The 24650-nt window shown below is 42.7% G+C and overlaps 1 protein-coding gene across 1 annotated transcript; it reads left to right on the top strand.

Moving 5' to 3' along the window:
* Nucleotides 1-259: 259 nt before the first annotated feature.
* Nucleotides 260-24487, top strand: gcn1 (GCN1 activator of EIF2AK4). Its single transcript, XM_053326223.1, has 57 exons — nucleotides 260-303; nucleotides 1311-1413; nucleotides 1509-1572; nucleotides 1687-1818; nucleotides 2114-2222; nucleotides 2344-2442; nucleotides 2717-2851; nucleotides 2959-3136; nucleotides 3226-3300; nucleotides 3403-3531; nucleotides 3624-3674; nucleotides 3769-3867; nucleotides 3946-4119; nucleotides 4216-4368; nucleotides 4468-4560; nucleotides 4654-4729; nucleotides 5477-5636; nucleotides 5721-5910; nucleotides 5993-6117; nucleotides 7043-7221; nucleotides 7318-7411; nucleotides 7499-7612; nucleotides 7702-7900; nucleotides 7996-8145; nucleotides 8887-9065; nucleotides 9318-9398; nucleotides 9820-9963; nucleotides 10157-10281; nucleotides 10418-10607; nucleotides 10708-10778; nucleotides 10958-11123; nucleotides 11220-11414; nucleotides 11541-11787; nucleotides 11956-12077; nucleotides 12226-12340; nucleotides 12535-12714; nucleotides 13368-13588; nucleotides 13699-13767; nucleotides 13864-14002; nucleotides 14092-14288; nucleotides 14939-15081; nucleotides 15171-15288; nucleotides 15421-15636; nucleotides 15744-15908; nucleotides 16888-17049; nucleotides 17138-17230; nucleotides 17316-17459; nucleotides 17553-17822; nucleotides 17913-18026; nucleotides 18759-18989; nucleotides 19106-19299; nucleotides 20544-20658; nucleotides 21040-21136; nucleotides 21433-21581; nucleotides 21861-21971; nucleotides 23480-23701; nucleotides 23803-24487. The coding sequence occupies exons 1-57, from the start codon at nucleotides 286-288 to the stop codon at nucleotides 23926-23928; spliced, it is 8010 nt and encodes a 2669-aa protein (XP_053182198.1). The 5' UTR covers nucleotides 260-285; the 3' UTR covers nucleotides 23929-24487.
* Nucleotides 24488-24650: the final 163 nt, after the last annotated feature.

Genomic DNA, 24650 nt, shown 5'->3' with positions numbered 1-24650 from the left:
ACTGTACCTGGTTGTGCTGTTAAAAAATGTTGTATGGATTCTTATCTCCCCCTAGCGTTAATTTATAGTCACACTTTTTATATATATTTTTACATTTGTTATACATGTGCCCATAATCTATACTCTTTTGTATGTTATATATACTTACAAACTGTTTCCTGTAAATAAAATTAAAAGAAGAAGAAGAAAAGAAAAAAGAAAGGCGGTCTTTTTCTTCTTCGGGGATTGACTAGTTGTGACCCGGACGTGACGTCAACAAGTCCTTCCTGCATCAGGACCGGCAAGATGGCAGCGGACACGCAGGTTTGTGTGGCTGGATTTTGATAGCACGTTCTCCGCGTACAGAAAGGAAATGAACTCTTTTCCAAACCAAATTCGTGCTCTAATTAGCGCTGCTTCATAAACATCTCGGTGTGTTTTGGCATTCAGTGAGTAGGCACGGGCAGAAATGGGCAGCTTGGTGGTTGGTTAGCTGTTAGCTCAGAGCTACGTAGAGTGACTCCATCAGATGGGCAGCTGCTGTGTGTACGATAACCTGCGCACAGAGACACACAACTGATTTGTAACCGCACCGAGAGGCCACACGAAGGCTTGCTATGGTAGTAGCGTCTCCTAACTCTCCGACCAAGTGCTTTGACTCGCTGTCATTAACTTTAGTTGGACTACATTCCCCAAGTTTGCCTCACAGTTAGTCTTGTTAGGTGATGAGATGAGCCGCCGCCCTCCGTGTTATATCAGCTCAAATGTTTCGACTCATTTAAATACTCAGCAGATTAACCTGCTGACACAGTGATAGTCTGTTCTCCATCGGAAATGCCTTTGTTGACCACCAGTTGATTATAAAGTACAGCCTTCACTGCTTACTACTTTTATTAAGGAGCAGTTTCACAAAAATACCCAATTTTTCTCAGATTTTTCCGTTCTTAAAGTAATCATCCCCATACAGCACACTTCAGACAAAACATTAAACTGACACATTTATATCTAACTCATCCTTATAAGATTTATGTCCTGATCTAAACATAATTGTCCCAAATATCAGTTGACTAATTTGACCTGAGATGATTAGTCAATTTACTGAGTAGTTTATTGGTAGGATAGCAATGGATTAAAACCATTCCTAAAGAAAATACCCAATTGTTCCTTTGTCCCAGCCCCAAAAATGAAAGGAAATTCTGCCTTCACCATATCATAATGAACTTCTGTGTGTGCCTGACTTTACTTTGGACAGCACAAGCTACACTATGTGCCATTTTTTCCCATCAAAATCAGCTGACCAGTTCTCCTCCTAACTGCGCCTTTTATTCCAGGTTTCAGACACGCTGAAGAAGTTTGCTTTAAAAGTGACTACATCCAGTGTGAAAGAGCGCAAGGAGATATTTGGAGAGCTGAAACAGTGTACAAAGGGGAAAGGTGAGGGGATTTTGAATGATTTCATTTGCTGAGCAGTAATCTTTTGGTTTAGTGTTAAAATCAGCACTAACATTTGGGCAAATGTCTCTTTTTAGAGTTACCAGAGCCTGCCATCAAAGGACTGTGCAAGCTCTTCTGTCTCACTCCACACAGATATCGGTAGGTGGAACGTTTTCAATCACTACAAAACCAAAAGAAACACAAAAGCATGATCCCACTTGTTGTTGGTGTTTGAGTTCTTTGTGTTTACTTGTGGATGTGTGTGTGTTTCAGAGATGCTGCATCCCGCAGAGAGCTCCTCTCTGTCATTGGCCAGCTGGCTGACAGTCAGCCTGACATCCTGGTCACCAGTCTCCTCCACTCCCTCCTCAACAGTGGAGTCGTCAACAAAACTGGAGAGCCCAGGTGCGCCCCTGAACTTTATATTCAAGTTTGTTTTTAGTTTATAAAGCAGAAAGATCATTATTGACAATAGTTGCAGCACTTAATAAATTCCTACATTTACAGGCCTAGAAATGTGTAGTTTTAATGATGTGAGTAAGATTAAGTAATTTAAAACACGTAATAATAACAAATGTGTAATTGCATAAAAAGGAGCATTTAACAGATTAAATTAAGAAAATGTGTCCATGTGTTGTTTCATGTTATTCTGGTTGTTTCTTCTTCTTCTCTCTTATGCTTTGCTGTATGATCTCTTCAGTAAAAGCACAGGCTCCTCTGCCTTCATCGGCTTGTCATGGACGTGCCTGTTAGTGCCAATCGTGTTTTCAACCCCAGAGAAAAGAGAAGGAGCTGTCTGGAAGAAAATGGTCAGTAAACTGCCTTTGTGAAAATTGAAATGACATCATGGACATTATTATTATTATTGTTATCATTATTATTACTGTGAGCATCTGTGAAAATTGAATGCTTTTATTTGCCGTCTTCCAGGTGGAGGTTCAGAGCCTCCTTGTTGCTGAGGTAGTGGGTGGAGCCAAATCTACGGCTAAGAAATCAAGCCTTAAACATCTCAGTCAACTCTGGGAGAAGGTGAGGATAGAACTACCAGCACAGCGCCAGTAAAAGACACAAGCTGAGCTTAAATTGTCATTGTGTTTCAGCATGTAAAGCCCAATGATATAAGACACACTGCATGTGACATGTACACAGTCAAAAGTTTGGATACATCATCCCATTCACCTGAATAAGAAAGTGTGTCCAAACCTTTGACTGCTACTGCATTCAACCCAAGTTTGATCCTAATTTGTGCACTAAGAACACACATAATTGCTGTAAAGTAACGACATCTTGTTGTTCTCACTAGAACTCTGGCCTGGTTGATCAATACATCAGCACTCTGTTGAGTCTGGACCAGAGCCCGAATACACTGGCCATGCTGGGTGTGTGTTTAGACTTCTGCACAGCTCAGAAAGACAAAGCTGCAATAGAGAAGTATAAGGTGAGTGTGTGTTTTTTTTTTGTTTTTTTAGCTCATTAATGCATTTATATGTTATTTTGTGGCTTTAGCATTAATATGACCTCATGTTTGCTGTGTTTTTCCCCCAGAGTGCCATGCTGGACCTGTACATCAAGTCAGTCCTTATGAGCAAGACGAAACCTCAACAGCACATTCTGGACAAAAGCGGCTCCCTGCTGCGTCACATCTCCCACCCCGAGTTCAAGGAGCAGCTGCTGCCCACCTTGCAGAAGACCATGCTCCGCAGTCCTGAGAACGCCATGCAGAGTGAGATGCTGTTTAGTGTTTATGTTATGTTAATATTCACCTGCTAAATGCTCACACACTGGCTCTAATCTCTTGTCTCGTCTCAACAGCCGTTTCCTGCCTGCTGTCCACTGTGACTCTGGATCTCAGCCAGTATGCCATGGACATCGGAAAGGCCATCGCAAGTAAGACTTACATGCACTCAGCTGTCACAATAACAATGGCTGAGAAACACTACTACTCATATGTCTCTGTATTGAATTAACTGTTAACCGTGTGCGTTCCAGGCCAGCTGAAAGCCAACAACGCCCAGCTGATGGAGGAGGCAGTGCAGGCCATGCAGAACCTGGCCCAGCAGTGCAGCGACCCCACCGCCGTGCAGGACATCGTCACCCACCTCTTCAAGATACTCGGAGGTAACACGCTTCATTTCCTCTACTGCGCACACAATCCTTTTTTAAAAAAATGACGTGACGTAACGTGTAACGTGTAATATTTGCGGTCGCAGGCTCCGAGGGGAAGCTGACAGTCGTCGCCCAAAAGATGAGCGTGTTGTCAGGTGAGAGGGTTTGGATTTATTTTAAATATGTAGTAATCTTTAAGATGGAGTTGGAAAAGGACATTTTTATACTAGATGATTGTCTTTATTGTAGGAATCGCCAGCTGCAGCCATCATGCCGTGTCAGGAACCTCCAGCCAGACTCTCAGCTCTGCAGTCGCTGTGATGTTCATCCCTTATTTACAGCAAGAAGGTAACATCATCACCATTTATCTTTAAGTCTGTGCCTTTTTTTTGGTTATAAATACTAACTTTTCCAACTTGTCCTTAGTTCACGAGGGCACCCTGGTGCACGCCGTGTCCGTTCTCTCCCAGTGGAGCAGCCGCCTCACCGTGGAAGTTCCCTCCGCTCTGCTCGACTGGTTAAAGAAGGCGTTCACCCTCAAGACCTCCACCTCCCTGGTTCGCCACGCCTACCTTCAGGCCATGCTGGGAGCTTTTAAAGGTCGGTCCAAGCTGCTTGTTGAATGTACAGATTCTGATATAGAGCTGAAATCACACTGAAGTCACCTCACGCCTCTCTTTTTACCAATTTTTTCAGGCGACACCATGGCCCAGGCCTCAGACCTCATGCCCCTGCTCCTCCAAACAGTGGAGAAGGCCGCGGCTCAGAACTCCCAGTACGCCCTGCTGTCAGAAGGTGTCGCTGCTTCCGTTCTCCTGAGTCGGCTGGCTCTGCTGGACACAGTGCCAGGTGAGGCTTCAACATGTACTTCTTCTCAGAGAAGTCTTAGAAGATAAGAATGGAATGTGGTGATGATTTTTTTTTTTCTTCATCTTTTTGTCACTACAGAAGCGAAATTCTCCAGCTTTTGGAACCTGGTGTTAGATGAGAAGAAGCCGCTGTTCACTACAGAAAAGTTCCTCTCCCAGGCCAATGAAGAAAGTGAGGACATTTTAACACATCTCAGCTTAAAGGCTCATGAGTGATTTTTAGAATGTGAAAATCTGATAAATGACGGCTTGTTTGTGTCTCCAGCTCTGCTCACAGTGCTGCTGCTCTGTGAGAGGCTTTTCTTGGACCACTCCCACAGACTCAACACCAGCAAATCACAGTGAGTCTCACCTTCTGTTTACCACACAGGCTGTTCTACCCCTGATAATATAACAGAGGACTTATCTAGTCAGTTTTAACAATGCAAATACAAGCAGCTGTTATTAATATTGACATCACAGCACATAAAGCAGCAGTTGTAGCATCATAAATTACACACTTTTTATATTTAGTTTTTACTTTTAGCATTAACTGGATTCACTTATTCACTTATTACAACTATATTTTTTTGTACTTTATGGACATTGTATATTTAAATACACATAAAAACACTACAGGGTCAATATTGTTGTTGTCACATAATTATAAATGATCCATAGATGAACCTCATTCTGTGACATAGAGCTGAACTTAGTTATGGTCATACACTGTGATTTGTAATACGTTTTTTGTTTTGTGAACGATTACTTCAGGAGCATTTCAATTGATCAGCTATGTATTGATAATACATAGGAAAAAAAAGCAGAATTTAATCACAGAATACTGCAGAACTCTGATCATGAGTTATTTGATTAAGATGGTTTATAGTCTTTATTTTTTTGTTTTGATGTTTAAAATGTTATTCTACTTTATTTTGTTATTTTATTTACTTTGATTCTATTTTCTCTCTTTTCTTTATGTCATCCTTGTTCTGTCTTTTTATCAGCTTGTCAATCAGCCGTGAAGCACTCTGAACTACGTGAACCTGTGTGAAAGATGCTATATAAATAAAGATTGATTGATTGATGGTTCATTTTGCCACATGTAGGATGTACCACCACGCCACAGTTGCGGTCCTGTTGTCTCGGAGCTGGCGCGTGAGGAAGCGAGCTCAGCAGATGGTCAGGAAGCTGCTCTCCTCTCTGGGTGGATCCGGCCTCGCCCACGGTCTGCTGGGAGAGCTGCGAGTGGTCATCAACAAACACAAAGTACAGACCCCAGACCTTAATTACATGAAACCATATATATTAATAATGTGGATGATGTGGATGACTGTTTTTGTATGTTGTCAGGTTTTGCCTCAGGAAGTCCTGGTGTCAGAGTCAGGAGAGCCGGGCGAGTTGGGCCGGAACTACATCCTTCCACGTGTCCTACTGGACGCGCTGTGTGTCGTCTGCTCCTCCGCCAACCAATGGGGCGACCCCGTCGAAGCAGAGAACTTAGCCATGGAGATCCTTATAGTCACTCATCATCCATCCATCGGTATGAGATTCAACCTGCTGTAATGACTCCTTGATGTCATTTTGGTGCCTGGTTTAACATTTTGTGTGTGTGTGTCTTTCAGTTGAAGCTCGCCGTGGACTGTGGCCCATCCTGCTCTCCTCCATGAACATAAAAGCAGAGGAGTTTATCGAAAAGAAATTGGAAGATATTCTGCCACATCTGCTGGAGGTCAACGCGGATAACCAGGTATCACACGCCTCCTTACACTCACTGCATTTATGTACTGTTTATATGGGTCAGTGACAAATAAGGACCAGCATCAGGTTTGTTAAAATGTACATTTAGTATTTTTGTTAGTTTTATGTCATTCGAAATGACATTTGCAAGGCAAGGCAGCTTTATTTATATAGTGCATTTCAAAACATAACAAAAGCAAGAAAACCCAATTATGATAAAAATAAAACAACGTAGAGAGAAAGAAAAGAAAAAGATAGACTAAAATAGAGCATAACATACGAGAGTGCAGCATAAAATAATGATTGGCATTAAAATTATTTAATTATTATTATTTTAATTAACCATTGCACCATTTTTTAAACCAAAAGTAAGACTGAATGCTCTTGAAAATGTCAATGGGTGTAACCACAAAAGAATGATAAATATTACATATTTCATCCACCTACAGTGTATTTAAGTGTACTTCCCAGATTAAATGTAATATTTATTTAATATCAAAAGTTATAATGTAAGATCATGCCAAACTAGTTGATATGATGTTTTATTGAGAATTTAGTGTTTTTAAGCCATTTGAATTATTTGGTAGAAAGTGTTTATGGTTGCACCACTTAGACATTTTTGCCATAATCCTCTAATATATTCTCTCAAAATAGATTAAAAGCAGATTATTTTTGCTGGGTCCACAAAAAGAATGTGTGCAAGTTATTCATACATTTATTTTCACATTTGGACCCCTTTAAATTTGACTAAACCACATGGACAAAAAAACCAACATTGACCCATGTATAATGATGGGGAGAAACTGAGGTTGTTTAGAGGATAAATAAGCAATGAAAGAAGTGGAATTTAAATGACACATAGGATATTGCTTATTAGCTCCTAATGTGTTTTTAAATGACACCCTGATGTTTAGTGGTCTCGTGTTTCTCCTCAGGCCGTGAAAAATGCTGTGGGCGCCCTCTCCAGCCTCTCCCCAAACAAGCTGTTACCGCGTGTTATCAGCCATGTGATGGAGGGGCTGTCCCGCCCCGCTCTGCTTCATGTGACCAGGGAAGAGTACGCCATCATGCTCACACCTGAGGGAGAACTGTACGACAACAGCATCATTCAGAGGTACAACAGTTAACCTGAACTCAACAGAAATCTGCCTAGTTTTTCTGTCATCTCTGTGGCATTCATTCACTCCTCTCTTCCCTCTCTACACTCCAGCGCCCAGAAGGAAAGCACCAAGAAGGTCAACATGAAGAGAGAGAACAAGGCCTACTCCTACAAGGAGCAGATCATTGAACTGGAATTACAAGAGGTAGTTTGAAGTTCTTATAAGCAGTGTTTTTTAGTGGTGTTAATGTCTGGATAATTTTAAATGGTTTTATTTTCTTTGTTGGTGCAGGAGATGAAAAAGAAAAAAGGAATCAAGGATGAGGTGCAGCTGACCAGTAAGCAGAAGGAAATGATGCAGGCCCAGCTGGAGAAGGAGTCGTCCGTACGCAAGAGACTTCAAGGGGTATGAAAGCAAAGTTCTTAACACGCTATTTCTAAAACTGAGTGCTGCAGTGGGACATTCTTCATTTCTCCTCTTCTCGCTCTCCTCAGCTGGATGTGGAGTTGCAGAGTGTGGTGGGACTACTGGAAGCCACTCTGATAGAGAGACCGCCTCAGATCACCTGGGAGCTCCCCTCCGTCCTCCAGGTCCTAATGCCTCTGCTGAATTCCCCTCTGGCTGCTCCACGCATCCAGCAGGTCTTCTTGGACATCGGAGTCTGCCTCATGCCCCAGCAGCTCCAGCATCTGGGTACACCACCTCTCTTTGCATTGTATTCTAGTGATGGACACAGCTTTGGCCCAGCAGTAGAATCTAATATTTTTTTTATTTTTATTTCTCTACAGCTGTGCTTGTGGGACACGTGACTTTGAGGTTGCTGAAGCCAGAGTGCGACCTGGACGAGGCCTGGGGACAGGAAGACCTGGACACAGCAGCCAACCGCACTGTGTTACTGCTGCACAACTACACTGTCCCTCAGAGAGAGGGCAAGGCAGGTCAGTCAAAGCTCACACTCACAATCAACCTAACACATACACAAATATGTCAATTTCTTGCAAATAATGAGTGTAGACAAAAATCATGTGAAAGGAAATGCTGAATTACACACATTATCAGCACAGTTTATTTATTAGAGATAATAGTTTATTAAAGCATCTGCAAGATGAGACAAACAATAGGAGTCAAAATACAAGTACAAATGGAGAAACAAATAGAAAGTATTTCCAGGAAAGGTCAGATGGGTTTGAGTTTCTTTTCTTTTTTCTTTTCTCTAAGAAAAGTTGAGGAATCAGATAAGTCCCATATCAGATGTGGACATTTCTTCATAACCTAGAACAGGGGTGTTAAACATACAGCCGACGGGCAAAAATCGGTCTGCCAAGGGATCCAATCCGGCCCACTGGATAACAAAGTATGAACATTAATGAAAAGTAATTCAAATTTTATAGTACTGGTCTGGCCCACTTGGGATCAAACTGGGCTGTATGTGGCCCCTGAACTAAAATGAGTTTGACCCCTGACCTAGAAGAAGAACAAGACTCATATCTACACAACATCTAGCTAATATTTAATAGAGTTATGGTTAGAAATAAGAGGCATTAGGAGATACTGCTGTGAAGAAGATGCAGCTATTTGTCACTGAGTGCGTAGCAGGTTCTAGTTGTAGTGAACAACCAAGATAAGACATTTGACTCATTTCCACCACTCTTAACTATTTTTTTCTTTTTTTTCTCCAGATGCGGCTCCACTGTCTGCCCCAGCGTTCTCCGTCTGCTTCCCTCTCCTCAACGCCATGCTCAGGGAGTCTTCAGGCGCCACAGAGGAGACGGAGGCCATAATGACAAGATCTCTGCAAATCATCAACGAACATTCTCAGCTGCGGGCTAAGACGGATGACGGCATTACTATAGATGAGGTAGAGATGAACTTTGCATCACCTTTATTTTATTTTCTTCTTTAGTCGTGTACCGAAAGACAACTGCAGAATAATAACTGCCATGCTGCAGAAGTTATGTATGCAGTCATCCATGTAACTGTCTTTGTCTTTGAGCTCCTTGTTTACAGCTATAACACAGAGTTGTTGCGCTATAAAAAATAAATGGCATAGAAAATGAAAGAGGTTTATAGGACGGTGCTGTAATAGATTTATGTGTTTTCTACTTTTCAGACCGGCCCAGAACTGCTGCCACGTGTCTCTATGCTGCTGCTGCTGACCAGAATCATCTCCACTGCCACCCCAAGACTCCAGGTACGCAAGAGACTGATCACACATAGATTCACTTTATTCTACATTCATATATTTACTTTATCTTGTTGATGGACTTATTTATTTAGGACTACCCAGTGAACATAGTGGAGCATTTAGCAGCTACAGAGTCAGATATTTCCCTCTAGAGTTGAAAAAAAATCAAAAACAGAGCTAAAAAGAGAGAGAATATGTGATTTATGGGTGCCATGTTGCCAGAAACACAACTGCAAATGAATCATAATTATCCATGTCTGTTGGATGTGTAAATAGGCCACACATTTTACAATATCAACTTAAAAGGTAATATAATTGTCAATGTTGTGTTCAAGTGTGGCAATGGAATCAGTAGTTGTAGATCTAAATAAGAGACGTGTTGTTGTTTTCCCCTGTGATTTGAGGCTTTCTCTGCTCTGTGTTTCAGGTGTTAGCGTCTCAGTGTCTGACTGCGCTGTGTGCCAGCGCTGGAGGAGGTGAAGGCTGCACTGTGGCAGAGCAGCCAGAAATAGACGTCCTGCTCGAAGCCCTACTCTCGCCCTGCTTCTCTGTCCGTGATGCTGCTCTCAGGGTGAGCTTCAGATCAGTTCACTTTAATATGTGTTATAGACAGCCAATCACCAGGAAGAGGTTTATTACAGACAGAGAAAATCACCATATTAAAATAAACAGAGAAAGGAATTTTCAATCATGATATTAATATATTTATCAGTAACTCTGGCAAAATAATATAGCCTGTGTTAACACTGAATATCTGTGCATAGGGATTGTTGGAGATGGAGTTTGCCCTGCCTACAGACAGCACAGAGTCCAGTGGACTGAGTTTGCTGCGCAGGCTTTGGGTCGCCAGGTTTGATGTTGAGGAAGAGGGACGAGCCTTGGCTGAGAGGTATTTTGGGATTTTCTGACTTTTCTGTGGCTTCTGTCTTCTACCCGAGTGCTCATTTTTTTTACTATAAGTCACTGATAGTCATGTATAAAAAAAAGCAGCTGAGCAAAATTCTTGTCTTCTCCCTCATCCTCAGGCTCTGGGAGTCTCTGGATCTGGAGCTTGTCCCTGAACTCTGCTCGCTGCTGATCGGAGATGTCACCCATCACGAGGAGGCCGTCCGCACTGCTGCGGCCGACGCTCTGTCCAGTGCCGTGTCCCAGTACAGAGACCAGTCTCCTACAGTGCTCGGCCAGCTCACTGAGCTCTACCACCAGAAACTTTATGTAAGATCTCGCTCCGTGCCGACCCGTGAATACTTTTTAATGGATGGATTTGCGTTTGATGACCAAAGACTTATTGCATTTTTCTTTTTTAAATTTAAAGAGACCACCTCCTGTGCTGGATGCCCTGGGTAGAGTCATTTCTGAAGCTCCACCTGACCAATGGGAGGCCAGGTAAGAAAGCCCAGCAGTACTGTTAAATGCATTGATCCAGGGAGTTTGCTTTAGCTGTTATTTGTCAGATATTGCCATGAAAGCTCATCCAGGAGTACTAAAATCTCTAAAAATCTTGTAATTAACATGTTTACATTCCTTCTTTTGCACTGAGCTCTTCTGTTATACTTTTCCATCAGGTGTGGCATCGCTCTGTCTCTGAACAAGTTGTCCCAGTACCTGGAAGAATCTCAGGTCACCCCTCTCTTCCTCTTCTTTGTCCCCGATGCTCTGAATGACCGCCACACTGAGGTGCGGCGCTGCATGTTGGACGCTGCCCTCTCAGCTCTCAACACACATGGAAAGGTAAAAGCTCACTGCTCACTTGTCTATTCATAAATACACCGATACATTTCAGAATGTACTTTGTACCTTTTATAATATACATCTTTATTCATACAGGACAACGTGAGCTCCCTGCTGCCAGTGTTTGAGGAGTTTCTGAAGAACGCCCCCCAGGACGCCAGCTACGACTCTGTCCGTCAGAGCGTGGTCATTCTCATGGGCTCTCTGGCCAAACATCTGGACAAAAACGACCCCAAGGTCAAACCCATTGTGGCCAAATTGATCACGGCACTCTCTACACCTTCACAGCAGGTAAAGTAACTCATCCTGCTTCTTCCAGCTCTAAAAATACTTAAAAACAATGATCGTAACAGATTCAAAAATGAAAAACATACCGTACAATACATCATCTCATGTGGTTTGTTATCCTTCACACAGGTCCAGGAGTCTGTGGCCAGCTGTTTGCCTCCACTAGTACCCGCCATCAAGGAAGACGCCGCAGGAATTGTAAGGAACCTGCTGCAGCTGCTGCTGGAGAGCGACAAGTACGCAGAGAGGAAAGGAGCGGCGTACGGATTGGCTGGCCTTGTCAAAGGTCTCGGAATCCTGGCGCTCAAACAGCAGGACATCATGACCACGCTGACCGACGCCATCCAGGATAAGAAGAACTTCAGACGGAGGGAAGGTTAGTCATCCGTTTGGTTTTGTATCAGTTCACACCTGATTTTGCAGATATTACCTACGTCAGACTACATTGTCTTAAATGTATCAACCACCAGAAGGCGCCATCTAGTGGATGAAGACTTCAGCAACAGGAAGAACTTCTTAGCTGACTAGTTTTTCTCTGTTACAGGGGCACTGTTTGCCTTCGAGATGCTGTGTAACATGTTGGGGAAGCTGTTTGAGCCGTACGTGGTCCATGTGCTGCCACACCTCCTGCTCTGCTTTGGAGATGGAAACCAATACGTCAGAGAGGTGAGCGGGCACATCCCATCCTCCTGGCAAATTGTCCTACACTAAATAAGGAATCTTTCTGCACCGTCCAGTTTAAAATATAGCATCTCAATCTGTCGGGGAACTTGTGTGAAAACTGTTTGTGCCCCTTTCCTTTGTCCTCCACCAGGCTGCAGATGATTGTGCCAAGGCTGTGATGAGGAACCTGAGCGCCCACGGTGTGAAGCTGGTCCTCCCCTCTCTGCTGGTGGCCCTGGAGGAGGAGTCCTGGAGGACTAAAGCAGGTATAAGCAGCAGGGAATATATTGATAGGATAGAAAATTACTTAATCTTGTCTAGGCAGAGACAGACAAATATTGCTGTCTTGTTGATTGTGATAATAGTTATGAAGAACTCAGTAATGAATTTTATATGAATGGTGGCAGTACAGTCAGTTGTCACAGTAGATTCTCATGAGTCATTCTCCTCTTTCTTCCAGGCTCGGTGGAGTTGCTTGGCGCCATGGCTTTCTGTGCACCCAAGCAGTTATCCTCCTGTCTGCCCAGCATCGTGCCCAAGCTGACAGAGGTGCTGACCGACTCCCACGTGAAGGTGCAGAAGGCCGGCCAGCAGGCCCTCCGACAAATCGGCTCCGTCATCCGTAACCCTGAAATTCTCGGTAAGAGTCGTGTTGCTGCCAGAGAGGCTTTTGTGTCCCACAATGACTTTCAAAACATACACTTTTCTCTGTACGTTAGGATAATTTGTTTTGTGTCAATTTCAAATTGTTACAGGGTTAGTTTTAGAATATTCAAAACAGATTTTTATTGGGTTACTCAGTTATAGTTTAGAGAATGTGAGAGAAGAGAATGAACATTTTGTTTCATATATTTCAACACATTATGACATCAAACAACGTATGAATTTGTGACAGTCTGAGCTGAAAAATGGGATCAGTAGAGTGTACGGAGCTGCTGAAGCTCCACCTAGTGGCCATTCTGAGAAAGTACCAAACTCACAATCAAACCGCATGTTTTCTGTGAGGCCAATAGAAGGACAAAATAAGAGAATTTGTGATTTGTGTATAAGGGAATATCAGTAATTATACATTTGAATTCAAGTTGAGTCAAAAAGTTAGTTATTTAGTAGTAGTAATAGTAGTTAGTAATTTAGTAAGCAACTACCAGAAAATGGACTAAAAAATGCCAGATATAAATAAAATTATACCTTCAATCAAATACTTGAAATTTTTGGAGTTACTGTTTCCTCACTGATGTTTGATGAACTTGTAAGTGAATAAATAAATGCTAACCTCATCGTTCCTTTCCTCAGCCATTACCCCCATCCTGCTGGACGCTCTCACCGATCCCTCCAAGAGGACTCAGACCTGCCTGCAGACGCTGCTGGACACCAAATTCGTCCACTTCATTGACGCTCCCTCTCTGGCTCTGATCATGCCCATCGTGCAGAGAGCCTTCCAAGACCGCTCCACGGACACTCGCAAGATGGCCGCTCAGATTATCGGCAACATGTACTCCCTCACTGACCAGAAGGTACACGGTGTTAAAATCTCATAATGACAATCAGACCAGTGTTTTCTGTGTGCTGGAAGTTTTTTGGTTATGATAATCTCATATGTGTTGTATATGTGTTGTGTTTATAGGATCTGTCACCCTACCTGCCCAGCGTCATTCCTGGACTGAAGGCCTCTCTGCTGGATCCAGTGCCTGAGGTGTGTTTCGTGTGTGTTTAGAACAGAGCCACTCTAATATGCACTCTATGTATGTGAAGCTGATACTGACGCTGCTCCTCTCCTCCTCCTCTCCAGGTGCGTACAGTCTCAGCTAAAGCCCTGGGCGCCATGGTGAAGGGAATGGGCGAATCCTGCTTCGACGACCTGCTGCCATGGCTCATGGAGACTCTGGCCTCCGAACAGAGCTCCGTGGATCGCTCCGGAGCTGCTCAAGGTCGGTGTCATCACTCAGTCAATGTATTGTTCCTAAATATAATTATTCCAAAGAGTCACACTGATGGATACCTGTGTTGGCATCGTCAGGTCTGGCCGAGGTGATGGCCGGACTGGGAGTGGAGAAGCTGGACAAGCTGATGCCAGATGTGGTGCAGACTGCCAGCAAGGTGGACATCGCTTCTCACGTCAGAGACGGTTACATCATGATGTTCATCTACCTGCCCCTCACCTTCGGAGACAGGTTTACTCCCTATGTTGGGCCCATTATCCCCTGCATTCTCAAGGTATTCATCCCTCTGTTGTGATGGAAATGTTTTATTTATTTATCTGGAAGTGTGTATAGGAAGTGCAACAGTGGTTTAAGCATGTATTTTAAATCCTTATTTTTATACTTTTAATTATCTTAATAGTTGTTGGTAGAATACATAGAAGACAAGCTATAGATAGTCTGTAAAGGTTATCTTGGACTTTTTTTCTATTTTGATTTTTATTTGCAGTCAGATCGGTTGCAGATGCAGTCTTACAATACAACTACAAATGTTTTAATTCATGCCAATGTTTACAGTACACATGGCAGCACCAACAGTTGACTAAGGGATGGTAACAAACAGACAGAAAGAAGTAAAGACATGGAAATAAATAAGACATTTAAAAATATATAAGTAAATAAAAAAAGTAGATGACACCCAGGTTTAAATCAGTTTCCATCAATCTTGGATATTTTTCATGTTCTGTGGTTTTATAATATTGAATCACATGGATTATTTAAGATATTTGGACACTGATCAAGAGAAGACTGTCAAAATATTGAATGGAGGTCAGCTGTGTGAAAATAGTTAAGTTTATCTGGAAGCTGGCTTACAGTTTAATTACTTACTGTGCGTCATTCAGCACATATCACTCACTCTCCCTCTCTCTCTGTTTCCTCTATCAGGCTCTGGCTGATGAGAATGAATATGTGAGAGACACAGCATTGCGAGCCGGGCAGCGCATCATCAGCATGTACGCCGAGACCGCCATCGCACTGCTGCTCCCTGAACTGGAGCAGGGCCTGTTTGATGACCTGTGGAGAATCAGGTAAGACTCACACACACAGTCATTTTGTTAGAGGCTGAATAAATGTTACATCGACTGAACTGTGCGTCTTTGTTGTTGTTGGTTTACAGGTTCAGCTCTGTGCAGCTGCTCGGAGATCTGCTGTTCCACATCTCCGGAGTGACAGGAAAGATGACCACAGAAACAGCGTCTGAGGATGACAACTTTGGAACTGCAGCATCCAATAAAGTATGAACACATTTATTTTATCTTATTTCATCTACTCAGCCATCCAGTTAATTAAAGGAATTAGTTTTGGTCTTATTTCCACTTATCTTTGCCATCATAGTGTTACTGAGCTCTGATCTTTTTCCTCCTCAGGCTATTATTTCGGCTCTGGGTGGTGAGAGACGTAACCGCGTCCTCTCTGGCCTCTACATGGGTCGTTCAGACACCCAGCTGGTGGTTCGACAGGCATCCCTCCACGTGTGGAAGATCGTGGTGTCCAACACTCCCCGAACCCTTAGAGAGATCCTCCCAACCCTGTTCACCCTGCTGCTTGGATTCTTGGCTTCCACCTGCCCTGACAAGAGAACGGTAAGGCTTCTTTTCACTTCATAACTCATTGAATTGACTTTTTACATTTCCTGTGAAAGCACCTGCACCTTTCTGCACTGACACTGTGTGTGTTGATGTGTTTTCAGATCGCTGCTAGGACACTGGGAGATCTGGTGAGGAAGCTGGGAGAGAAGATCCTCCCAGAGATCATTCCCATCCTGGAGGAGGGGCTGCGCTCCGACAAGAGCGACGAGAGGCAGGGCGTCTGCATCGGCCTCAGTGAGATCATGAAGTCCACCAGCAAAGATGCGGTCAGTCTCACAGATGCTGGGACACACACATTTCTCTGCCAAAAAAAAAAGCATGCAGAAGAGAATCCAAAAACATGACAGACACAGTTAATGGTTAAAGGGGCACTCAACTGATTGAAAATGGTTATATAAAATCTTGTGTGGCTCTGGAGGAGATTTGTCTGGAAAAGAACGATGATGTCATCATCAGTGCTATCGTTGTGATTACTAAAAGCCTGTGGCACAAATTGAGCTTGTGTACTTTGACAGCTGTGGGTGTGTACCAAAAAGAGTGGGCCTAATGACAAAAAGGTGTCAAGTAGCATCAAGCAAAGATGTGTTGAGCTTGATCTTTATCAGGAGCTAAAAGATAAAATATCTAATCTGCTTTGACTTTTCTTTTTAAAGTCCCCCAACTTTACAGAGGTGTAACACTAAGTTACTCACGTATCCTTTTAAATTACACTGTTTGCACCTCTCATACTATTTTTCTGAAATATGATTTTTCATCCAGATCTTTGGGTTATATATTTATCAGTTTTTTACTAGTTTCTGATTTTCAAAATAAAGGCAAAGAGCTTTTTGAAAAATAAAAACCAAATTATTATCCCAACATGTTTCATATTAAAAATGAATCAAGCAAGAAGGATAGCTTGTTTGTGCCTCAGTGTGAATTCACAGCAGTAATCAGATAGATAAAAAATTACAGGGCTTTGTTATTGAACAGCGAAAGTGAAAGGACAGGATAAGAAGGTAGAATTCTTTGCTTTTTTAAGCTATTTTCCTTTTTTTTTATCCTGTTGTTCAGGAAGTATAGCAGGTGTGACAGTGACATTAAAAAAATGCTCTTAATGGCTGCTGTGTGTTAATGAAAGGCGGTGTGAAAATGCGTTTTCATTTCAGAATCCAAAACAAACAGACACAATAGGTGTAGGCGTTTTAACTTTTTATGAGTATGAGTCACAACGCTTGATTTGACCTGCTGGTGTTTCCACTGTAGGTGCTGGTCTTCTCCGAGTCCCTGGTCCCCACGGTGAGGAAGGCTCTCTGCGATCCTCTGGAGGAGGTCCGAGAGGCCGCCGCCAAAACCTTCGAGCAGCTCCACGCCACCATCGGTCACCAGGCGCTGGACGACATCCTGCCGACCCTGCTCAAACAGCTGGTGAGGGAACGAGGACAAAGACACTCAGCAGACAGTTAATGTTAGAATTGTAATGAGCAATGAATAATAAATCTAATATCTTTTGCAGGATGATGAGGAGACAGCAGAGTTTGCTTTGGACGGTCTGAAGCAAGTCATGGCTGTGAAGAGTCGCTCCGTGCTGCCTTACTTGGTTCCAAAGGTGAAATTTCAGTCAGGTTTTCCTTCTTTAGGCTTTAACATTGTATCAGGCTGACTAAAACAAACGTTCTCTCCAATTTCACCAGCTGACTGCTCCTCCTGTGAACACCCGTGTGCTCGCCTTCCTGTCCGCCGTGGCCGGAGACGCTCTGACGCGTCACCTCGGAGTCATCCTTCCCGCCCTGCTCTCCTCCCTCAAAGGAAAGCTGGGAACAGAGGATGAAGCTCAGGTAACACCAGCATTCACCAGCCACAATGACTACTGCTGCTGTGGAGTTTAAGCCTTTATATCATATCGTATACTTTGTGATATTGCTCATCAGGAGCTGTGCAGCTGTCAGACAGTGATCCTCTCTGTGGAGGACGAAGTGGGCCAGCGCATCATCATCGAGGACCTGCTGGAGGCCACGCGAGGCAGCGACCCCGGCCTCAGACAGGCCGCCGCAACCATCCTCAACGCCTACTTCGCCCGCACCCGTCTGGACTACAGCGCCCACACACGCACCCTGCTGTCAGGCCTCATCCGCCTCCTCAACGACTCCAACACAGAGGTCCTGTCTCAGAGCTGGGACACCATCAACTCCATCACCAAGGTACGCTGAATGACACAGCACAGATTATACTTCATTTTTTTAATCAAGAGGCAAACGTGGGCTCAAGGTTCTGTTTTTGTTCTTGTATAGAAACTGGATGCAAGCAGCCAGCTGGCTTTGATTGACGACCTGCATCGAGACATCAGATCAGCAGCTGCAGATGTGAAGGGTCAACACCTGCCTGGTTTCTGTCTGCCCAAGAAGGTAAGAAGGCTCCTCACAGCATGATGGTTTCAAGTTCCTTTGCTCTTCCTGGCTTGTAAAATACATTTTTAACTTCTCTTTGACACCACAGCGAACAAAAATCTGGTTCCCACGCATCACACGTCACTGTAATTGTGTCCACCACACAAACAGAAAACCACACTTCCTCATTTAACTGGTGGCATCAACCAGCAGAAACCAATCACATTTGTCTGTTCAACCCCTGCAATAGAACGTTACACCACAGAGAGCTGTTTGCTTTGCTATCCCAAAGTGACCACTCACACTTTCCACTCTACATTAGTGCTGCAACATTACAGTGGAGTAATTGATTCGTCAACTGACAGCACTTTAAAGCATTTGGTAGATATTTTTGGCATTGTAATTATTTGCTGAGAGTTAGATGAAAAGATCTATATTAATCTCATGTCTGCACACTTATTATGAAGCTACAGTCAGTAGCTCGTTAGCAAGCGTAGCAAAATTTTGAACTATTCCTTTAATCAACAACTAGTCAATGAATTTATGATTTAAAATGATGTGGTCCCTTAAATGTGAGGATTTGCTGTAGAGTTTTGGATTGTTGGTGGTAATAAACAAGTAATTTGAAGCCACAACCTGAGACCTGACAAATCATTTCTCATTATTTCCTGACATTTTATAGACTAAAGGACAAAAGGCTGCCCTGCTCATTAATGCTGTATGTTGTGCTCTTCCTCTTTGTTTCCACAGGGTGTCGTTTGTATCCTGCCTGTCCTGAGAGAGGGTGTCCTAACCGGTAGTCCTGAGCAGAAAGAAGAAGCAGCCAAAGCTCTGGGAGGGGTCATCAAACTGACCTCCCCCGAAGCCCTGCGGCCCTCCGTCGTCAACATCACCGGACCGCTCATTCGTATCTTGGGCGACCGCTTTGCCTGGACGGTGAAAACGGCTCTGCTGGAGACTCTCACCCTGCTGCTGGCAAAGGTCTGTTATCTGTAGCTCCCCCCCGCGGGACGTAAATGTCCAAGTACTGTTGAAAGCACCATCATTTCTCCCTGAGTCACCTTGTCTTGTCTCTAACCTCTGGATTCCTCCCTCAGGTGGGCATCGCTCTGAAGCCCTTCCTGCCACAGCTGCAGACCACCTTCCTGAAGGCCCTGCAGGACTCCAGCCGCGGCGTGAGGTTGAGGGCCGCCGAGGCTCTGGGCCAGCTGGTTTCTATCCACACCAAGGTCGACCCACTCTTCACAGAGCAGCTCTCTTCTATCCGCAATGCTGAGGACTCAGGAGTCAGGTAAGCACTGATACTGAAATCTACATGTAGAAGAGACTGGAATTAACTGCATAGACCCTCATAATAAACTACATATAGGATCATTGGCCCTTCTTTGTCACTGATGTACAGAAATTGAGGAATTTAATTTTAAACATTTTGCTGTGATTTTTTTACACCTATCAGAACCAGTGGTCCGATAGGTGCTAACCTGCATGTTTTTTATTTGCCACTGGGGGGCAGCACAATAACCTTTAAACACATATCATCATCATCATATAATGTTTTTTATGGCAAACATTTGCCTATTTACACTTCCATAGTTGAATATTTAGTCTCCTGCCTCTTGTTTTTTGTTCTCACCAACTAATGAAGGGAAAACCTGGCTCACTGCTTAATGTTTCAGTATGCTCACCAGCTAGGCTAGTCGCTAATTGTGTGTACAATTGGTTTATCAGAGCATTCCTCCTGCTTCTTGAAATAAGGTCAATGGGAGTGGTGAGGGTCAACCAAAGCCAGTGTAGAAGTTGGGGCTGTAAAACCACAAAGCTGACCTGAAATACACTCAAGTGCTCCTGTCAGTGGTGAGGGGAAGTTGAGGGAATATTTGTCACTGCAAGCAACAACTTCCACATTATGCACCGTCATCTGGACTGTAATTACTATTTATTAGTGCGGTTTTTAAAGGGAAATGTGAGTGGTCACAGCCTAAGAGAAACACACCCATAGAATAACATACCAAACCGCCTTTAAGAATGTGTGGTTTGACATTTGTCCAAAAAATTCTAATAACTAGAGGCTGATGTTATTACCCAAAATATCACAGACATATCTGTACCAGCATACATGTTGGCAATTTTCTAAAGATGTCTCAGAGATTCTTATTATAAATTCAGATTGATTTACGTTTTGGAAAAAGCTGTTGATCAAACAAACTCCATTCAGTAGCTGCTCTGGAGCTTTTGTTCATTTGACATGATCTTCCTCAGCAGACGGAGTCACACAGCTGTCATGGACATATTTTTTGGAACACTTTAAGGACACGCCTTTAATGTGGGCTTCAAATGAATTATTAATGAACTTTAACAAATGTATTATCTACTATTGCACTGTATAGTTAAAACAGGAAACAGTCACTCATAAACTAAAAGAACTGAAATCAAGCCTTTTTTTCTATTATTATTATTATTATTATTATTATTATTATTATTATTATTATTATGAACTCTCTCATGCTTGTGTTGTGCTCTTCTCCCCTCTCACAGGGAGACCATGCTTCAAGCCTTAAGGTTCGTCATCCAGGGGGCCGGGTCAAAAGTGGATCCAGCCATCCGCAAGAACATCACCACCACATTACTAGGCATGCTGGGACATGATGAGGTATGACAGGGGGAGCAGATGTCTCGCAGCTTCAAGTAGAGCTGAAGGGTTTTTGTTTTTTTTAAGTGGCACCACGCCTGGTTTTCAAGCCCAGGGGCCCACAATAGCTACACAATGATACATTAACAATAAAAAATAAAATAAAAAGTGTTAACTTCCAAGTAATGAAGACGGGCTTTCACAGTAAGCTGCTCAGCAGTGAAGTTTCCTCTGTGATCACAGTAGAAAAACGGAAGCAAGCACAGAGGATGTGGTTTGCTAAAGAGGTGGTTTTTGAGCCTCCGTGTCGGTTCGAGAGAAGAAATGACATTGTCAATCTGTCTCTGTCTGGCTTTGCGTGTGTCTCTGTGTGTGTGTGCGTGCGTGTGTGTGTGCACGTAGGATGCAACTCGAATGGCTTCAGCTGGCTGCATTGGTGAGATGTGCGCCTTCCTGTCAGAGGAGGAGCTGAGGAGTGTGTTACTTCAGCATGTCTTAGGTTTGTATTTACTGTCACTTCATCTTCTCAATTCAGTCGGTTATATATGTATTGAATTTGAGATTTACATACATACATTTTTTTCTAAGTTAGAAAATACATCTGATTTACAGACTGAAATTAGTGTTATTTCACTTTAAAGATATGTATTTCCACTTTGTTTGAACACAAATAATATAGCATTCCTCATAATATATATGTCCAAGATAACTGTCTGTGTGTATTTTTCATTCATTTTCTGCTACTCCCTGTGCATCAGCAGCATAATATAACATCATTTTCCTCCCTCATCTTAGCCGACGTGTCTGGTGTGGATTGGATGGTGCGTCATGGGCGTAGCTTGGCCTTGGCCATAGCTGTCAAGTGTGCACCTGAGAAGCTGTGCACAAAGGAATACAGTGAAAATGTGACTGAGACTATTTTAACCAACGCCACTGCTGATAGGGTGAGGAGAAAGTGTGTGTGTGGTTACTATTGCTACAGTGAATATCCTGTTTGAAGTCACTCCTATTTAAAGCTTTTGTATAAATGTAACAAACGAGCTACAACTTTTATTTTAGTGAGCTTTAAACATCCCCTCACTGCCATGGGTCATTCAAGCAATAAGAGCTGCAGACTGTACAGATTAATGCACTCTTAAATGTGAGATTCACATAATTCAAAAATAAAAGTGATTCCTATTTGCACATGTTATACTTATTGTGATTCTGCTTCTCTTCTCCAGATTCCCATCGCGACCAGTGGCATTAGAGGGATGGGCTTCCTGATGAGGCATCATCTGAGAACAGAGGGAGCCAACAGTGTTTCCCAGCGCATCATAACACAGTTTGTGAAGGTAAAGCAGAAACTGTTTCATTCAGCTGATGATCACTCGCTGTTTACTTCCCTTTTGCTATATTTGCACATGTGAGGAAGTGAGGGCTCTAAAGTCACAAAAGATTCTTTATCTATTCTCTGTGCTTTGTGCTGGGAAATAAAAAGTTAAATTGAACTTAATTAGGGTGGTTTAGGGTTTGTACAGAGTTAAGAATTCACTTATTTGTGTCATCACTTATTTCTTTTTATGATCACAGGCGAGCTGGAGCCTGCCCCACAACACATGCTCTCTGTGTGAAAAAGAAACAGAAGCTGCACTGATCAATATTTGACACATTAAAAAAAGGGGGTCAAATCACTACGTGTAATGTGAAGAGAGAGAATTAACACCCTAACACCCTAGTTCAGCTGTTCCCCCTACGCTTTAAAGTGTTTTTACAGCTTTCAGCTTGTTTCAGTTTTATACTCTGAACTTTGTTTGGGTTCACTTCTCACTGCACTCTTTTGCAGCAATAAACACTCTGTATGCTACCTGCCCAGCACATAACAGCAGACAGTTAGCTGCTGATCATAGCCAGATGGATATTAGATTTTTGGGGCCAATACCGATATTTAGTTGAGTAAAAAATTCTGATGTATACACAGAATAATATAAATAAACCCTAACAGACATTTTTTGCAATGATCCCTCAAATGTGGTTACCTGTAATAACGGTTTGTAATAGAGACATGATATTTTACAACAGTTTTATTGTATAAAATTACAAACTGCACTGAAATGGTAATCCTCACTGGAATATGTATAAATTTATATACATAAAAAAAAAAGTATATAATAAACTTGTATTTAGAAAAACGGTCAAATATACACAATTCTGCATATGTAACTTACTTTTTTTAAATATGTTGGCTCATATCAGACAACATACAACCTATACCAATATCTATGATAAGCCAACATCTAAAAATATTGGCTGACCAATATATCATACAGGTTCTAGATCATAGTGCAGCTAAAGAGCCAAATATATCTGTGTCTGCTGCATGTGTAAATAAACAGCTGATTGTCAACATGTTCTATGATTTATAAGGTGATATTAAGTCAGTGTTGTGTTAAAAAAATCAGTTAATGCTGCTTTAAAAAATAGTGTTATTAAGGATTAAAAGCTTAAAGGCACAAAGGACAAACAGTACTTATAATTGTACTACAAGGTTATTTAAAGACTAATGTTTCTCTATTTTTTTTACTCTGCTACCAGGTTAGTAATACTCATAGGTTGAGGTTTGTTGTAGCTTGAGCGTATAATACTTTGATTGATGGGATTCAGCTCCAGTTGTCTACACTATGTCTAGTCCATTCAAGTCTAGGGGAATCTGGTTTTGGGAATCTGAAATCTGGAGTGTGTATAGGACGATGAAGACAGTGATGAGCACCTGTTTCAACACTGCACAGTAGATTGGAGGTGTTGTGTTGTGACGCATGATGTCCGTGTGACCCCCTCCCTCCCTCCTTCCCTCCCCCCACAGTGTCTTCAGAACCAGTCCAGCGACATCAGACTGGTATCAGTGCGGGTGCTGTGGTGGGTGTTCAAAGACCCAGCTACGCCCAGCATGGAGGCCATTCACATCAAGCCGCTGCTGAAGAGTCTGCTGGACAACACCAAGGACAAGAACACCAGTGTCAGAGCCCAGAGCGAACACACCATCGTCAACCTGCTCCAACTGCGCCAGGGAGAGGAAACCATGCAGGTCAGACTACGAGCTGTCTGGAGTGTCAGTTACAGATTTAGATGACGCATTCAAGAAAACACTGTTCTGATTTTCTGATTTTCTGTCTCTCCGCTATTCAGACCGTCACTGCCATCCTGGACTCCGCAAGTAACGACCTGCTGTCAGAGTGTCACCGCCGATCTCTGAAGAAAATCGCCAGCATGCCGGACTCCAATGAAGAAGTAGACGACACCATCCTAACGTGATGGAGCACGGACTGAGTCGTGAAAAGAACCTCTGCGGAAAATCAGCAGAAGATTGACTTACGTGTTATACAAATCTCCGCTGTATGACAACCCCAGACACACTCACCACACATGCCCACGTTGCCCTTCATGGACAAAAGGCTGAAAATGGGTAGTGTTGTGACTGTTTGTTCCAAATATTCCCCCAAAAATTCCTTTTTTTCTTTTTTTCCCCCTCCTTTACTTTTGCTCTATTGTTTTAACGGCCTTTAATTGCCAATTTATAACTTTTTTTTAATTTTAGCCACGAGCCCATGTAGGTTATTCTCTTGTACTGTCAGAACGAAAAGGCCAATTCTGTTTTGACTTATCAATGTGTTTTCACTTATTTTACCAAAATGATTTGGAAGATTTATGACGATACTGTAACAGAACATCGACCCCTTTAATTCAGTTTTATTTGGACTTTGTGTGTGAGAGTTGTTTGGGGGGGGGCACAACCTCTTATAAGAATAAAAATCATTCTTGTCAGTAATACGGTTGTAAAAAGGCAATAAAAAAATAAAAAGATCACGATTTCATAATTTAGTGTGTGAAATATTGGAAAGATGTTTTTCTTAGGGTTGGAGTCAAGGGTCTCTGGGGGTTTCATCACACAAAAGCGTATACCAGATGTTTAAATTATCAATAAATATGAGTATTATGTGGATCACATGTATTAAGTAGGGCTGCTGGGAGCTTTA

The sequence above is a fragment of the Scomber japonicus genome, chromosome 9 (genome assembly GCF_027409825.1).
Source record: "Scomber japonicus isolate fScoJap1 chromosome 9, fScoJap1.pri, whole genome shotgun sequence".
Lineage (NCBI taxonomy): Eukaryota > Metazoa > Chordata > Actinopteri > Scombriformes > Scombridae > Scomber > Scomber japonicus.
This window is presented reverse-complemented; position numbering and strand designations above follow the sequence as displayed.

Bases quoted from the DNA above. Each gene is read 5' to 3' on its own strand.
- gcn1 (XM_053326223.1), top strand. The intron at 18,990-19,105 runs GTCTGTTATCTG...TTCCTCCCTCAG, and splicing joins TCACCCTGCTGCTGGCAAAG to GTGGGCATCGCTCTGAAGCC. The intron at 19,300-20,543 runs GTAAGCACTGAT...CCCCTCTCACAG, and splicing joins GCTGAGGACTCAGGAGTCAG to GGAGACCATGCTTCAAGCCT.